The sequence below is a fragment of the Stegodyphus dumicola genome, chromosome 9, assembly GCF_044657685.1.
Source record: "Stegodyphus dumicola isolate Sdum_Otavi_A_Nest chromosome 9, ASM4465768v1".
Lineage (NCBI taxonomy): Eukaryota > Metazoa > Arthropoda > Arachnida > Araneae > Eresidae > Stegodyphus > Stegodyphus dumicola.
Window position 1 is genome coordinate 108679405 of NC_140776.1, and position 18761 is coordinate 108698165.

General features: G+C 30.0%; 1 protein-coding gene across 2 annotated transcripts in view; it reads right to left on the reverse strand.

Annotated features, from left to right (window-relative positions):
* LOC118186825 (uncharacterized) overlaps positions 1–18761 on the reverse strand; it is a 122774-nt gene that overhangs the window by 50061 nt on the left and 53952 nt on the right. The window contains exons 4-5 of one of the 2 annotated variants that reach the window (XM_035356983.2): positions 16382–16515; positions 3328–3432 (exon numbers count right to left, since the gene is read on the reverse strand). In XM_035356983.2, the coding sequence (XP_035212874.1) occupies positions 3328–3432; positions 16382–16515 (239 nt within the window). The remainder of the gene's footprint in view (positions 1–3327; positions 3433–16381; positions 16516–18761) is intronic. The other variant, XM_035356985.2, reaches the window with a different exon arrangement.

Sequence of the window (18761 nt, forward strand, 5' to 3'; positions counted from 1 at the left end):
CAATCGCTGTCGTTGCTGCTATCGATTGACACCGAAAATGCTGAATTCTGGAGTGTAGCTATCGTTTTACTTTGTGCATCGCAAGCAATTTCGTTCACAATAGAAGATGTTTTCGTGCGAGCACAAGCATATTTCTGAAGAATCTTGGAGTCGGGAAACATCCGACTGAAAAGTTGGGTGCTACTTTGGTAGACGGTTGCACGGATTTTGGCGATTTTTCTTTTGGCGAGTAATACAACTTATGGTAAACCCATTGCTGGATAAGTTATTTATAGTAACCGATACTTTGTTGTCATTTTATTAAAAAAATAATGTGTTTTATTATGCATAACTTCCGTGTTTTAAATATTATTTATGGCTTCTAAATATTAAAAATCAATTTAATTTTACATTTTTATTTGAAATAAAAATTTTGTTGTTTATAATATTTTATATAATTTTATGTTGTGGATGATGTAATCAATGACGTCACCTTACAAAAGTAATTGGTTTTATTAATATCTATAAATTTAATCTTTTGTTTTAAACATTATTTATGGCTGTTAAATAATAAAATACAATTTAATTTTGCATTTGTCTTAAAAATGATTTTATTATGAAGAATTGTTTAAATAATTTTAATTCTATGCGTGATGTAATCAGCTCCCTGATTGGTTACTGAATATTTGTGCATTACCGCGCCATTTTAAAATTTTATTATTCATCTCTTCGAATTCCTCAGATTTCAAATGGAATGGATATCTCCGTTTCGAAGGAGAGATGTTGTCATTGGTAATTACCAAGAATTATTCATATTGGAATAAAAAAATTGCCCTTTGAGACCTTATTTTGGCCAACCTGTCTTTCCTAATCAAAGATTTATTTATAAATTGTTAATAGCGTCAGAGGTAATTTATTTTAAATTTTTGACGGAAACCTCGCTAATTGCTTCTTCAATGAAGTGCGAGATATGTGGATAACAGATGAAGATGGTTAAAAGAGCCGATTCAATTATGATTTCGATTTTTTTTGTGGTACTTATCAATAAATAAGAGATTAAATTACTCAAAAAAATGTAAGTACATATTTTTCTTTTATTTTATAATTGTATACTTCAATTTGTGTTAAAAAATTAATACACTATTTTCAAAAATTGCTGAGATAATTATTGTCACACATGTTTTAATGTTAATTATATTTTATATAACGTGTTTTGGTCTAATCCTAGTATCCGGTGCACACGGGATTTGGCTACTTTTGGCGACTTTATGATAAGCAGCAAAAACGGGACATACACGATTTATTTTTTGTTTTAATTTTAGAGCGGTTGTGAGTGGATTATAGAACACGATGATGTAATAATACAAAAACACTATTTCTATACATTACATTAATCAGTACAAAACGCATTTTGGTTTAATCCTAGTATCCGGTGCATACGGGATTTGGCGACTTTATGATGAGCACTAAACGAAACATATACGATGAGTAGTAAACGGGTCATTCAAAGAATGTATATAGTTATACATAGTTATATAGTATGTATGTAGTGATAGTATATAGTGTATAGTATGTACATAGACGTTCTTTGGGTCATTTTTTGTGTTGGCGATAATTTTCAAAATCGCGCCAAGGCTGCACCGTATGCTAGGATTTTACCCGTATTTTAAAGTATTTGAATTTAATAATATTCTAATTCTTTTAAATTTTGGTAGGATGGTTTTAATTCGATATTCAATTTCAGTAATATTTTAATCTAATTAAACGTTGGCAAAATGTTTTTATAGCGGTGTTTTTATTCTCTTTTTTGCTATATGAAAGTAATAATAGCCTTACTTTAGTACTTTATACTCATAGTAAATGTATCTATTTACACTTGCCTGCCATTTTAAAAAACGACACTTTCAACAAAAAATTAATCCATTACTTTTAACGATATTTATTTTATTTTAAGTTTCGAATACTTTACTATGCGTAAAAACAGCGTTTTTCAAGATGGCTGACGATTGTAAAAATCGCGCCAACGTAAATCGCCAAAAATCCGTGCAACCGTCTACCAAAGTAGCACCAAAAGTTGACCGGCGTGATTGGCAGCGCTTAGCGGCACGTTGTGTTCGATGAGGAATGCAGTAAACAAACACTCTGCCAAAATGACATCGGCATCCGAATTTGAAAAAAAAAAAAAAAAAAAAATCATCCATTTTCTTTGACGTTGTCGAAGCTGAAGCATTAACTTCATGCTTTTTAGACTTAACGTGCTTCACAATGTCGCCTTTTTCACCATGACTTATTATGAAGTCACACACGCACACGTTGCAAAATGCATAGTTATTTCCTTTGAAGGATTCTTTAATTGTTGGAAATTGTAGGCTGGCCGAAAACATTGAGAATACGGTTTCTTTGAATTCATTTCGTAACAACGACGTATTAAGAAAATTCGTAGCGCGTGCAAAAAAAAAAAAACAGAATGCGACAATCCACGCTCGCTTAGTCCGAGCTGAGTAATTCCCTTGCTGCTGAAGCGAACGCGAAAAAAATAATCTGGCGCCCACAAAAAAAAAAAAAAAAAAGAGAGGGAGAAACAAGTTCAGCGCATTGGATTGGCTGGTTAAGCCGCCAGTTGTGAGAAACCACAGGTTACTGGATTTGAAGTAGTCGGTAGTTGGCGGTAAAACACGATGCAATTGGCAAAAATCGCTGAAATGGCGAAAAATTCTAAAATTTCGACAAAAATCACTTGAAAAAGGAAAAAAATCGTGTAAAAAATGGATTACGATCGTAAAATCGTAAAGACAAACGCATTTTCGTAAAAATTACGAAAAATTCGTAAAAGTTGGCAGGTATGTTAAAATCATCTTCACAAATTCACAGAATGCAAAAATATTTGCTCATAACGCTGAGAAAATTTTTTAAAAAAGCAGCAGATAGATATATTATAGAAATTAAGTTTATGTGCAAATGAAGAAACTGCTAAATAAATAAAACAAGAACAAAATATATTGTGGGAATTTGTAACATTTGGTAATCATGTACAAAAAAGTGACTCACAAGTGGCAACCCTGCAATACAATAGAATACAACAAAACTGATATATAATTTAAGGAAAAGCCTTTCAAACACAAAAATTCATATAATTAAAAGAATAGATTCCATAATGTAAATACTATGTGGGGAAAGGGAAGGAAGAAGGATGGAAGAAAAGAAGTATTAATGGAATATTTTCTGGGACTGGAGGGGGAAACATTTAAATATAGCAGCAATTCAAGCATATTTAGAAAAGCAAATAATAAAAAAATACTCTAAACTATGGTGCTACATCACTACCAATATGAAAAGGTGTAAACCCACCTGTGAGACACAGATGGACAATAATTCTGCAAAATTTACAACACAGCTATTGAAAATATAAGAGCACGGAGATGGCAACAAGTAAGAGAAATATAAACGGGACCACTAGAATGGAAAGAAAGATATGTAACAGGAATTAGGTTATCAGTAGGAAAAATAATACAACAAAATCAACCAATCAGGGTTGCCACTCATCTAAGAAAATTTTCATTTCAAAGGATACAAGCAATTTTTTTCAAATAATATTTTACATTAAGACTAAAAAGAAAAAAGGATGAATGAAAAAGATGAGGGAAAATGATTTTATTCTCCCATCTCTTCTATGAATCTTGATTACTTTTCTATTAACTTTGTCCCACAGCATTTGAAAGATACGTGAAAACAATTACATAATTTTAAGACAGAATTATAAACCATTTCCACAAAAGTCCTTATATTGCCTTTATTTTTCCAATCCTTGGGTAGAAATACATTATTTCCACGTCCATAAATGTTTAAAATGACGTGAATATTCATGTTTTGGCATTCTTTAAGATATTGATTTGGAGAAGTTATGAAATTTAACTTTTTATATGGTCCATTCCTTCAACACCTACAGTTTTATTTAAGAAAAGTTTACATTTGTTATTTACCTAAATATTTATATATATATAAAAGAAAAAAGTTTGACTCCCGTGCAAGAAAACCTAAATGATATACTCGATTCTAGAATTTGAGATTTTCTGTCATTTCTAGCTTGTCCTGATGGGTACATTGAAACGTAAATTACAATAATTTGTTATCAAATTTTTTCTTTTAATGTCATTCAGTGACTGATAATTTACTCATTACTAACGTGCAACATTCTTCATTTTATAATTTTATTACAATGGGCACATAAAAAAAAAAAAAAAAAAAAAAAAAGAGAGAGAGAGAAGTAATTTAAGAGTTTTTAAATGCTAAAAATACATTATCAATATTATCTTGAAGTCTTAATTTATAATCAATTTTATAATAAAAAAATCTAATTGAAAATCTCTAATTTAAGCAAATCATATTATTAATTGATAATATTCCAAGATTTTTTCTAGGAATCTGCCGGTGTTTCCAAGAACACAAACTCTGTAGAATTGTAAGATTGTTTAATTAAAAAAAAAATCAAAATTTTTTAGGGCATAGCATCTTTTCACACATTATTCAGGGTTCGTACACATTTCTGCACACAAAAATTAAGTACTTTTAAGGACTTTTAAGGACCATTAATGAAAAAATTAAGGACCTATGAGCAAATAGGAACTGAATAAATTCAATTAAAAATATTATCTATGCCTGAATTTCACTTTTGTGATACCATCCTAAAAATAAAACAGATCTCTAAGTAGTCTGCATTATTATTAAACATGAATTAATTAACATAATTATTAAAAATTTGAGAATAAAATAAACTTTATGCAATTTATCAAATAACAATTAAATATTTTACACTTACAACAAATGGACATATTTGAAAGAAGATAAGTGACATTTACGTTTTACCCACAGTTAGCTTTATGTTGATTTTTTTAAATGTCTCATTTTGTCACATACTTGGTCAGTCTAGAGGTTGAGTAAATAGCAGGTAGATCTTATGTTAAACGGCATAGGTTAAAATGAGAAGTAAGATCATAATCAGCATGATTCAGAACAAAAGACTGAATGTTGTTACTGCTGCTGCTTGTCTAGAGAGAGACCTGCTCATTAGAACAAACCTGAAAGGCCTGATGTAGGTTCGCAACTGTTGAAAGTTAGTCGGGCTCTGTTTGATGCAGTTCGTGTCATAGCTTCGTTTAGAGTTTCAGGGATTGTAACCCAGTTAATATACTTTAAGGTTCCAATAAGCCATTAAAGAACCAGAGATGATAAGTAATTTTGTATTATTTTAAGTCTCACTAGATTCAAAGAATAAGTGTTACTTGAATTTTTACATTTTTGTGTTTTATCTTGTGACCTCAGTGAGTATTAATGAAAGGCAATAACTCGCTTTAATTCGTAGAGATAATTTTTAAGGGTAAGCAGTTAGTTATAAATAATTAAATTAGGTAATTAGATAACCTTAGTCATTATGGATTTACATGGCCACAATTAAATTTTATTTTTAACAATATTTGTTAAAAAAGCCCTATTAAAATCAAAATCTAATAAAATTTCACAGTTTAAAATACATGTAATTTATAACATTGATTCTAAAACAATATTAGGATAATTACACATTAAAAGCTACAAAACATTTATGTTTTGTAACAACACTCAAAAAAATATTTATCCGTCATTTTAATTTGAAGCCTTCCCAAACATTTTGGCTAGTTTATATCGATTTCCTTCTCTTTAAGCATCTTTTCTAACAATTAGAGATTTGTCTCAAAATGCAAACCAATGCTCTCGCTAGTTTCTGCATCAACCTAACTGCTTTATCTCCTAACTTGTCAACCTCTCCACAATGTACCTATGAAGGTTTACTTGATCTGGTAAAAGTTAAAAACTCGAAAACCCAACTGATGTGAAGCAAACTATCGCTATGTCTGAAAATAACTAAAACATCAGACAAAGGTTTAAATAAGCCTCTTATATAAAAAGAACACAGAATACAAAGGCATGTTCTATTCTAATGCTAACAAAATCATTTACGGCTCGCACTGACGTAATTAAACAACAGCCAAATTCAAACTAAAAGTGGGGAACTAATGGTCAGAGATTATACAATTTAATTTAAATTTAATCTGGCTCAGTAACTCTATCATATGAGGAAACAGAAATGGTAAATTATAGTAAAGGCTAATATCGTAAACAATTGGGTAATTTTCATAATAATAACTGGACATTTTCTTTGAAGAATAATTTTCTTTGTCTTTATTATTTTCTTTCAACACGTTTCCTTTTCATCTTAGAATTTTTGGATTTAATTAAAGATTTCCGTTATTCTAAAAAACATGAAATGCATTTAGAATGCATAGAAAATGGCTAATTTTATTTCTTTAGTAATATTAACATTCAGAAGAAATACATATGGTAAAGGCCGGTTACAGAGCTACTGTGGCAGAATTTTTGGAATTTAGTGACACATTGAACAACAAATCTGGAAATGGCAAAACTTTTAGAATTTAGAGCAGGCATTGGAAGCAGAATTTAGGCTCCACAGAGATTGAATCAGGTGGGAAAATGCTTAGTGCCAGCTCTGTGTATGATGCATTAAAACATATTAGATGAATCTTTTAAATTGTAAATTTTCAATTTCTTTATTAATAAAAAAATCTCTTTCTATAATAGCTGCCCATGTGACAAGATTAGAAGCATTTTTGATACTTTCTATGCTTGTGTCTAGTGAAAAGTAGAGAAAATAAAGGGAAGGTAAACATGTTAAGAAAATGATTCTAGTATCAGGAGTAAAACATTCAAATATTATGTTTTCATTGTTTTTCCAGACGTTCTTCAAAAAGTAAGAAATTCATCGCAAACTTTCAGTAAAATACATCCATTACGTGTTGATACCATGGAGACATTTTCAATTTTGTCACATATTCCTCGAATCTTCTAGAATTGCGTATCTACAAATCTTGCCTTCAAATCCTTTTAAACTTTCCAAGCTGCAATGGCTAAAATACTAAAGAAAAATTACCCCTACCAATTCAGTAACAGCAAAAAGCCAGAAATATTTTGGAAAAGGAGGGAAAAAGGGTAAAATTTATTTTATAGAGAAAACTGATACATATTCTGAGAATTTTGAATATTCCGAGACAATTACATGGGAAAATCTTTTACTATGAACAAATTAAAAAGAAGATATTTTTAACTAATTACATAGCTAATTTTGCTTTTGCTAAGAGCCATTTCGTAAATTGTGCTTTATAGCATTATACCTTCTTTATTTTTCAGAGTCAAAATATTGTATAAGTTGCCAAAATGAAATTTTATAATATGACAGCGAAAATTAAAAATGCTTTATTTTAAAATTATTTTTTAAATATAATTTCAATATATTACCATTATTTTAATGTAATTTATCAATGTTAGGATGTTTTTAAAAAAATCGTCCAAAAATTCTCAGATCTCGGAATTAAAATTTTTTTTATAGAAACTGATCTTAAAATTGCCAAATTTAGAACCGTTTAATAAAAGAATTCACATCTCCAAAAGCGAAAAGTTTTTTTAAGAAATCTTTATTAGAAAAAATGAATTTCGAAATGCTTATATCTCACTTCTTGCTTAGAAACTCGAGTATCCCATCAATTATATTAGAAATAGAAAAAAATTATAACCCATAAACCCATTCAAAACATAACCATATATGCCAGTGAATCGCCAAAAATATTCCCCCAAAATGCTAATTCACACTCAAAATGGCAATTGAAAAAAAGAGACAGAAATTTCAGATGATTAAAATTAAGAACCTTCTGCTGATTTTGGCCAAAATTAAGGACTTTTAAGGACCAAAAATCTAAGGACTTTTAAGGTCTTTTAAGGACCGTACGAACCCTGTTATTATGAAAATTTTTTTGCTAAACTGATATTTCATTTTTAACTCCCTGTTAGAACTACAAACATTCTGCACATCAGTTTCTGTACGACTCCTGAATATAAGAAATTTTAATGTTAATATACAGCAGCCATATTTTTTATTTTTTTAATAAAGAATATAAATGTTTATTAATATAGACAGAAATTAGGAGACCACATAAAAAGTTACAATTCATAATTTACGCAGTACTGATTGTTTAAAAATTTTTTTTAAATGTCAATAAAACACATGTGTCTCATTAAAATCAATTTTGTAACTGGAAGTATATGTCTTAAGATGACTGGTTAAAAAAATAAAGATAAGGAGTTTTGTGTACATCCAAAGAAAATATTATGAATTACATATAAAAAATATAGTAGAGGATTTACTTGAATCCTAATTTATGATAATGCAGAAAATTTCCATGCATAAACATCTGACATATTTAGTTAAATATATATATATAGAGAGAGAGAGAGAGAGACACACACACACCAGAGTAGCAACCCTGCTCTGAGCTAGCAGATACAAACTCTACATTTGTTTCAATATAAATACTTACAGTTGGAACTAATAAAAAATATATATTGAGCATATCGGGAGTACAAATAAGTCTCCGCCTTTTTTTTTTAATTGTAAAAAATTAGAAAATTATTGTTAAAGAACAGTATATAATGTTTTACTGAAACTATTATTCATTCCCAGCTACCACTTTTTCCTATCTTTCTAGCAGCAAACGGATACCGCATCAGGAGCATGCTTCATCTTTCGAGCTTATTCACAAATCAAACTAATTTTTGGTAACTTCATATGATATGAAGTGCTAATCGGACAAGCCATGCATCATCAATCAAAACATGTACTAATGAGAAGTAGCCAAATAATCAAAACACGGACTAATAAGAGAAAGTCTGGGAATATAGCGGGAGGGGTAAAACTTCTCAGTTGAATGTTTTCGATTAAGAGTTGATTCGTGCCACAATATGTGGATAACTGTTATCATGCAACAGAATAATTTTGTCACATCTGAAGTAGTAGTAGATGCATTTTTCTTTGAATGCTGAGCTCAGTCTCATCAGTTGTGTTCAAGCCCAATGATGCCCCAATGATGGTTTCCTTCGGTTTGGTAACTCGCAATACAGGACACCAAGTTGATCAAATGGGCCATGCGGTCTCCATTTCTTCTTCTTTGGTTACTGCAGTGAATCCATTTTTTATCGCCAGTGATTATATGATGCAAAAAATCCTTTTGTTTATGCTTGGCAAGCAGCATTTCACGTGTAAAAAAATTGGCATTCCAATTTCTTGAATTTAGTTGTTATGGAACACAATTTCCTTGCTTTTAAGTCATTCCCAGTGATTTTAAATGATGTGAAATTACTTCTTGAGTCACTCCTAATGTAACTGCTAGTTCTACTTATGTTCGGCAGGAATCTTCTAATGCCTCTTACTCAAATCTAATAATGCTTCCAAATGCATGTCTTCATACACTTTTGGCCTTCTGCTATGTTTTTTGTTTTCGATGCCAAATTCATCATCCTTAAAATTTGAAAACCACCCATTACAACTTCTTTCACCATATGCTTCTACAAGTAAATGATGCACCTCAGCTACAGATTTTTCCAAATTAAAGAAGTAAATAAAAGTTCCCGCAAATGGCACTCATTCGGCTCAAAACTCGACATTTTTGCATGAAAAAAATACATGATGCTGACATAAAATCACTAATATTTCAAGGTTATGTTGTTAGCAGAGTCCAGCCTTACCATATCATGTTTTAGATAAGATAACTTTAACATAACTTACTAGTGGTGCATTTTTTGTCAAACAGCATAGACTTATTTGTACTCCCAATAATTTATACTTAACAGTAACAGCTAACATGCACATTTTCAAAACAACACAAGTAATACATTGAAAGAAAGAATTTTAGATTCTGATAATCTGCACCCTTCCAGAAACAGGATTGTGCAGATTAAACAACTTTCTGGATTACAGGTCATGTTTTTTTAAGTTTGTTTCTATTTCTTTTTTCTAATTTTTATACTAAGCTTATATTGTTGCTTGTGAATAATTAACCAAATCATGCCTTACAGATTACTTATTCAGGATTTATTAAGTATAGAACTATTATTATATGTGTGAGCAAAAAGTCTTTCCCTAACCAGAAAAACTTTACATGAAATAACCACGAAAGATAGAAATGTGAAATTTTCAACATAACCTATCTTTACTACACATTTTTTTAAAAGCATGTAGTTAATGCCACTGAGAAATAGTAATGAAAGAATGGGTTAAGTGCTTTTTCTGGCATCGTGAAACATAATTATGTAATGATGATGGATAAGAAGTTAGTAAGGATGCAATCCTAGAATTAGTATAAGAGCATTAGGTTGATTTGGTTACTTGAATATACCAAAGCACTTGACAGCTATCTGGGTAGAAAAAGGGATGCCTTCAGAACATTTTAAGGGAAACTGGTTATTCAGACAAGAAAATTAGAAAAAAAAAAAAAAAAACCATGCAGAGAGCCCGTTTGCCCCATTGAACTACCAATATTCAACGGTTTAAACTACTTGAGTACTTACATCTTAGAGCATTATGGATTGGTACAAAAAATTAAAAAAAACTAGTACAGTACAAAGTCCGAGATCTTGACGTCCAATATCCGGAATGATCTAAAATCCGGACCTCAAAACCTCCAACAACTTTTTTTTTTTCTGATGCTTTATGCATGCGCATTTCATTTTCCCCCCATAAATAAAACATGTGGACAGTCCGATTCTTAATTTCCCTTCACTAAATAAATACCTCGTTATTGAAGAAACAATAATTTAGCATAAATTTGTGTGATCAATAATTTGGCTCCGTAGCAGCATATCTGCTTGGCATACGTCTCAAACCAAAACATTCTAGATAGAAACATCGTCAATTTTACACCTACTAATATTTTATATCCCTGACGCCAACCAGGTAAATCATTATTTATCATATTTTGCTCTCATCATCACATGTTTATCAACACATGACAACTTGTAATGACTCATGAAGTGAGAAGACCTTATTTTATAATAGTAATTTAATAACAAATGGTACCTTTTGTGGTGACATTACGCTTGGTGCCGATTATGGATTTTATTTAGTTAAATGCACCAAAAAATTTTGATGAGGAAATATTTAACAAAAATTTCTTTTCATATGCTAAAAATAATTTTGTTAATGATACTCATAGGCCAAATAATTACATTTAGTACTTCTATTTGAATTAAGAATAACTGATTTGTTTTTCACGTAAACCCAGAACGGGTGCCAGAGCTCGTATGGCGGCACCGGGCAGCAAAATTTAGGGAAGACAAGATTTTTGGAATTTAGAAAGCACCGAGCAACAAAGAATTAAGAATCTGCAAGGGTGAAGTTATGTTTACAATAAAAATTTTTAAATCTTCAAGTTTCCTTTATAAATGCTTTGGCAGCTTTTAATTTACTTTGCAAATTTAACAATTTCATAAATTAATAATTAAACAGAATTCAGCTTAAAAACTATCTTTTTCATATTAAAATTTGATCTAACAAAGATGCAAAATACAAAATATTCTGCAGAGATTATAGAATGCTTATATATGCAACTCATGTGCCAGCACCTTTTTCAGTTGTGTTGCTACCTAGTCAGGAAACTTAATTGCATGAAATTACATTACTTTACAAAGCATTTTAATTCCATTTAGATTTTAAAGAAATTGGAAGCTTATTACAGCACAGAAATTAAAAATTATCTTAACAAAGGACTTTTTTTTTTTTTTTTTTTTTTTTTTTTTCATTTCTCTATCTTGTCCTCAAATATGCACTAGCAATTCAGCTATTCAGAATCAAATCAAAGCTACTAGCATCAAAACGTGATACATGGCAACTATCAAATTTAAATATTAGACATGTTATACCTTTCTCTGCACATTATAAAATCTGACTATCATATAAAGATTGAAATATGTAATAAGTGATTTTGGTTATTAAAACAGAGCATGAGCTGTACAATTAACCTCCATTAAACCATTGTTTCCCAGTTGAACCAGATATATCCAAGTTATTTTAAACTTTTCATTCCCCGCACAGAATGGTTACATTAGGTTATTTGAATATGTTAAAGCACACTAAGTATGTGGCCATTCAGGCACAGGGATGAACGAAGTTCCCTGTTGGTTGACGATCCTGGAGCACAGAATGTCACCACACGCCCAAGTGCATTTTTCAACTAAGCCTAACATGGAAGAATAATTCTTACAATATCTGCCTTTTATCAAAATATTTAGATTCTTGCACATATTACCTTAACATTATTTTTAAAATATTTATAAAGGTCCTAATACTTACAATAATACCTATATTTATGTATTTGGAATATTGACATACAATAATATAGTAGAAAACTTCGTAATTTAAATATCAGTGCATATTGTATTTTATTGACTTACTTATAGATAAAATTTTATGCCACCTAGACAAAATGTTTTTAAATCATGAACATGTATTATACATGTTGCATAATTTACATTTGTAAAAGAAAACTGTAAGCAGTACTCATAACAAGGTTACCACTCAAGACGCTGCATTCAACAAGTTTCACACCATTCCGATTTCTCGTACACTTTGAACATTTCAAATAAAATGCTTCATTTACTTAAGTGTTAATGTTTCTTTTTCATAATGTTTATTCGTATTATGTGAAGTATGCATTGTATGAAATATGATATGGAAGCGGCTGCTGGTGGCCCACATCATATTTGATATGTAGGTCCACAACAGGGCAAAGCATACTGAATAAGACTTGGGAAGAGGTTAAAATAGCATCATATTCGAGATACTTTTGTATCTCAAAATATTTGAAAACTTTTGCAAAATACATATTTAGAATTATTATACAATTATATACAGCATAGCTGCCAATTTTGAAATATTAAAAAGTGTAGGACTTTCTGGGGGATTATGCATGCCGATGCTTTTACAAAAAACTCCAAGCTTATTTAAATTCACTGTATGTTGCATGATTCATGTTACTGAAATATTTATAATATTCTGAAATAAAATATATTAATTCAGCAATCTGAATTTTACCTTATTTTGATAATTTATTCTGTAGTTTCCTTATAACATTTTGTACTGGAAAAATCCTGTATGTTTTATATATCAAAACATTTTTAAATATCATGAAAATAAAATTCATTAATATGCATATAATAATGTGAATAAACTTAGTAATGTATCATTTATAGATGATAAATAAAATTAAACACTTATATTAAATGATTAAACATTGCTGAACTTTCATTAAAGTTTTATAAAAGTCTACAGTATACAGAGAATTCAAATCTAATAAAATGCAACTTGAAAAATTATTCTGAAAATGATTAAGTGTGGAGAATAAATAAATTAGCACCATATAAGATTCATTAAGTCAATATAACTCATTAATCATTGGAGAATATTTTCCTTTGCAGTTCTCCATAACAAAAGCTAAAAATAAAAAAATAAAAAAAAAACACGAAATTTGGTAATCCAATGGGAGACCACAAGATGTGATGAAAAAATTAAAGATTTGGTAGCTATGTATATAGGGTTTTTAGAAACTTTAGACACATACCTTGAATAAAGGCAAATACAGAACATCAGAGTGAAACACATTCACACAAGAAAGCATTATCATTACATGTGGATAATACATTACACATAATACAGAAATCAGTGTTTTATTAGGTAAAATTTAAAAGAATAACTGGTAGACAAAGAACATGAATATTTTGGTTGTAGCTTTGGTGAGAACATTGATTTCTTGCATTTTTGCATTGATGAAAAACAAATGATTACTCATTTGCACATGTACGACAGTTACTAAACTGTGCATGTGTAAAAAAGAAGTGGTTAGCCATCTTACTTTTTTTTTTATTTGCATTGTTTCAATACAGTGGTTTTTTCCTTGTAAAACATACATTATGCTTACTATTTTCAGATAACAGAAAAAGAAGCTATAGTTGATGTCTGAGGCATTATTAGAGACAATTGCTTAACTGTAGTCAACAGAAAGAGTCTGTAAAAAATGAATTTTCTGGTATTTTTTTTAAAGTAAATTGCTAACAAAATTGTATTAAATAAAAGAATAAATACAATTTTCTTTCATGTTTATACAGTACAAAGTCCGTAATCCGGACGTCCGGACCTCAAAGCCACAAACCTAATCCGGACCTAATCAAAGCCTAATCCAGACCTCAAAGCCACAAACTTACGCATGCACGTAAAGCGTTTACGCATTCGTGTTTGATGCGCACATCCGCTATGCATGCGTGTAAAGCGTTTACCCATGCGCGCTTCCGATAGCGAAGAAAGTAACAGAAAATGTTATTGAAAACAAAAAAATTTCTATTGACAAGTTAGTCGGTATTCTCGATACAGCAATTACAGGACTTGAACAGTGAAACTTTGTAATTATGTCTGTTTATAGAATTAAAGAGAAAGTATTAGCACAAAAAATGAAGCAACTTAAACAATCTACATTGAAAGAAATGTTTACTAAAGTAAACAAATATTAAGCTTTTTTTGTGAATTTTGATACACATTTAAATCATAACTCTTTATTTTATAAATGACTGTTTCATATTTTTAATTGTATAATTTCTGCATGCCATCTTACCAGATTTAAATTGACGATCTATAATCCGTAAAAAACCCCTAGTCCAGAATCGCCGAAGTCCCAACGAGTCCGGATAACGGACTTTGTACTGTATATGTTGTTATTTTAAAACTGTTTATACAATTGCATCAAATATAATTAATGTATATATTAAATAAGTTCTGTTGAAACATGCTATTTTAAACAAACTGTTGATAAAATTGTATAAAGTACTGTAATGAAAACAAATTTATATTAACTTACTTCTATATGCATACATTAAACAACTTATGCTGTGTATATATTGAGTGAACAACTGTCTACTGTGGTTGACTTCACTTTTGTGCATGCCCCAGTTTTAAGGACATAAGCCTTTTTTCATTACTTTACTTTTTTAAAGCATTTTTGAAGTTTTTAGAGCATTTTGGGGGCTTTTAGGACCTTTTTTTTTTTAGCATTCCAGAGCATTTTGAGGCACATTCTGCAAATCAAACTGAAAAATTAAATTATATATGAAATATCACTGTCTAACTCCTGTGAATTCATTTTTACTAAGGAGGCATGCCTTATCTACAGAAAACTATACATAAACTGGAAGTCCTATTTACTCCAACAAGCTTTTTCTACAAGATATGAGAGTTGCTTTTAAGAATTTTTCTACACCAGCATTTCTTATCTCTTTTCAACATATCCAGCTTAATAGGATTACATATACAGGGAAATTCTTTGAATTATACACTCAGTTATGTGAATACATTTTCCTACCTTGATGAAATCTATTTTCTTTTTCTGCGCAGCTAGTCAGTCGGAGATGAGATGGCCAATGGACCTAGAATCTCTCCATTTTTAGGAAGGGACTATCAGATTAGGAATGCCACGAATGTAGAAGACACTGGGCAACTGTACTTTTACTAATAAAATTCAAATTAATTCCATTTGTCAACAATGCTATTTTTATGGCATTTTTGAGGGGGAGGGCATTTTTTCCATTTTAAGTGCATTTTCAGTTAATTATTAAGTCTTCATATCATCAAAATCCAGGCCCTGCTTATAACATCTGGCAACAAAGTGCATTTTTTTTGGTACCAAGGCTGCAACAGAAGACAAGCACTGAATACAGTTTCACGACTGTTCAAAGTTCCAACCACTGGCAGCAATGCGTACTTATGCACATTACACATGACTAGCTGGTTAGCTTTTTTGATATATTTTTACAGCAACTCGTCCATTACCTTTAGCTAAGTAATATACAAAGCACATGCCCGCCAACTCAGCATGTTTTTTGTAGGACATCACAAAGTTTTAATGAGGAAGCCTGAGATGTTTGTTGACTAAAAACACTGGCATAGAGAGGCCACCTGTTTCCAATCCTGCTTTACTACATGAATACTATTCACATCAACGTTCTCTACCTTTCCTTAAAGTCTCCATGCAGAGTTTAGAGATACCCTGTCTAAAATTGAAGCACAAATCTTAATTTTTTTTTATATAAAATTCTTTTCAAATTCTATTGTTTTTAAAGTTTTTTAATAATTTTCTAATGCTGGATATAATTTTATGCCAAAAAAAGAATTGAATTAAAAAATAATGCACATTATGGGTTTAAAAAATCATAATTGCACTCATAGGACATATTAAAATTTAAGAAATAATGCAGATAATTTTTTATAAAATAGCAATAATTATATGGAATAATCAAAATGATAGTTTAAATTGCTTATTTCATGAAACTTGAAAGATAATTTCTAACAGATACATACGCTTCCAAAGTAGAAGATAGCCTCTTAATAAAAAAATAATAATAATAAAACCATACAGTTTGGTACTACAAATGAACATCACTGCACTGCAAAAAGAATTCCAAGTATTTTGTTAAAATAATATACCTGTAATGATTCTGGAAGAGGCAAGCCGTGAGAATTAACCAAGTTTGTCTGTACTAAGGTTACTGTAGGAAACTGAGATGGTGGGAACTTTCTACGAATGATTTCTAAAGCATTATTAACATCAGATTGACTACCTGAATGGAAACAGAAAACATTTCAGCATAGAGTGTTTTAAAAATGATAATAAAAATCAAGAAATGCCTCTACCATTAATGTGCTTGCAAACTCAAAGAATATTTATATTGCCCCCCCCCAAAAAAAGTTACTTACATATAAGACTTACTCACTAAGAGAACATTTTTTTTTTTTTTTTTAACTATTGATAAAAATAGTTTTTTTTTTTTTTTTTTTTTTTTATTTGGGCAAGAAATTTTGTGGTGATTGCTTTGGAAATAAACTCAAAGAAATTTGTTTAATTCAGTGATTTTGTGGCAAAATATTCTATTCCCTCAGAAATTTTACAATTTCTTTGATTTCAAGCAAATCCCACAAGTGCAAATTAAAAAAAAAAAAAAAAAAAAAAAAAAAAAAAATACGAAAATAATAATATTGCTTCTTAAACTGCCAAGTTGTTCTGCATGTGGTTGCCAGAATTTGGCCAATTAAAAATATATGGCAACTTCTACTAGGATAGTTATGCTGATATGCAAGTAATAAAAAATTAAGACATTGGGGAGAAATTTTCTTATAAATTTTGCTTAATAGCTTTCAATACAGCTTACAGAAAATTTTTCCAGAGCATTTATATTTTTATGATCATTATTTTGAACATGTGATGTCTGCAAAGAGGATTCAAAAAAAAAAAAGAAGACAAATATGAAAGGCAATAAAATTTAAATATTTGTTTTTTAACCAGAGAATAAAACAAGTTAGGTAAATGTGTGAAATCCCATTTATAAACATTAATAATTTTGGTAAATGTGTGAAAATTACTATCCCAGTGAAGTCAGCTTTACAAAATGGTACTTAACATATTAGTGCAACCACCTTAGTAGAAGTCACCAAATTTTCCAGATGTATCAAACTCTGACAATCATGCACATAACAATTCTTCAGGTAACCATACTGTTAATTCTCCAGCCAAGCAACATTGCCATTTTTGTATGCATTCTTTTTGTTGTGTTCCAAGTTCAGATGGTTTTCACAGACAGATGATATTTTTTTGACTTGCACTCAATTTTAACCCTATCAGCATTATGTATGGAAAATTCTGTATGGAACTGCAGCTTTCGCATTCATTACACAAGAAGATTTAAGCCATGTTTTAATGTATCCGATTTACAGTTGGATGTAAATTGGAAGAAACAAAATGAAGATACAAAGTGAGAGCATTTTTAATCAAGAAAATATTATCTATTCTTGACATTTTAAGGAACATTAAAATTTCAGGGATAAGCCCCTGACACTCAAAGAGTTAAAACATGCACTTCTAAATTTTCCACCAGTGGAATAAATTACAGTAAATATTGAACAGAACAAAAGGGAAAAAAATGTAATTTTATCAGCTGACATTTTGGAATAAATACATAAATAAAAATGGTATATAATGTAAAATATATACGCAATAAGTAAATTCTTGCAACTGAAATGAACAACAACTTATGCCGCCATTCTTTTGAATCTACAAAATCGTGCCATGGTGATTGTGTTAATATGCAGGTATCCTCAAAACTCTGGTTATAAGCTGCTTCTTATGTTGTCTTTTCCCATTTTTACATACAAAGAAACAATTATATACCATAGCTGCCGATTTGGAAATATGAAATAGTTTTTTTGTGCACAATAGTGACATTATTCCTAAAGAAACCCAAGAATATTGAAATTCACTTTATAATGTATGACTCAGGTTACTGGAGTACTTATAAAATCATTCTGATGCAAAATACATTAATATTTAATTAGATATTGCAAAACTTGTATTCTTTGGCTAATTTCATTTTGCTATTTTCCTATGGGTTCAAGAAAGAAAATTCAGAAAAAGGCATTTATTTATTTACTTTTAAATAAAATTACCACATTTCCCCCTTTAACTTATATTATCGTCCAGAAATCAAAACAAAAGTCATGCAAGCAATTTCAGAAGGAGGCTCTTACAATAAAAATAACAGATGAAAAAGTAGTTGTGAAAAAACTACTGTACTATTTCTTTAAAAGAAACCTACATTCAATAAGAATGCATAGTTTTTTTTTTTTTTTTTTTTTTTTTTTTTTTTTTTTTTTTAAATCCTATGTCTGTCTTCAGCATTTCTGGCATTACTCAATAGACAGCCCAATAAAATGATGAGAATGTAAAAAAGCAAGGGTAAAAATTAGCCTTGATAGAGTTGAGAACTCTGTAAGAGTAATAAACTTTAAAGTAATAGAGCAGTTCTTGATGTCA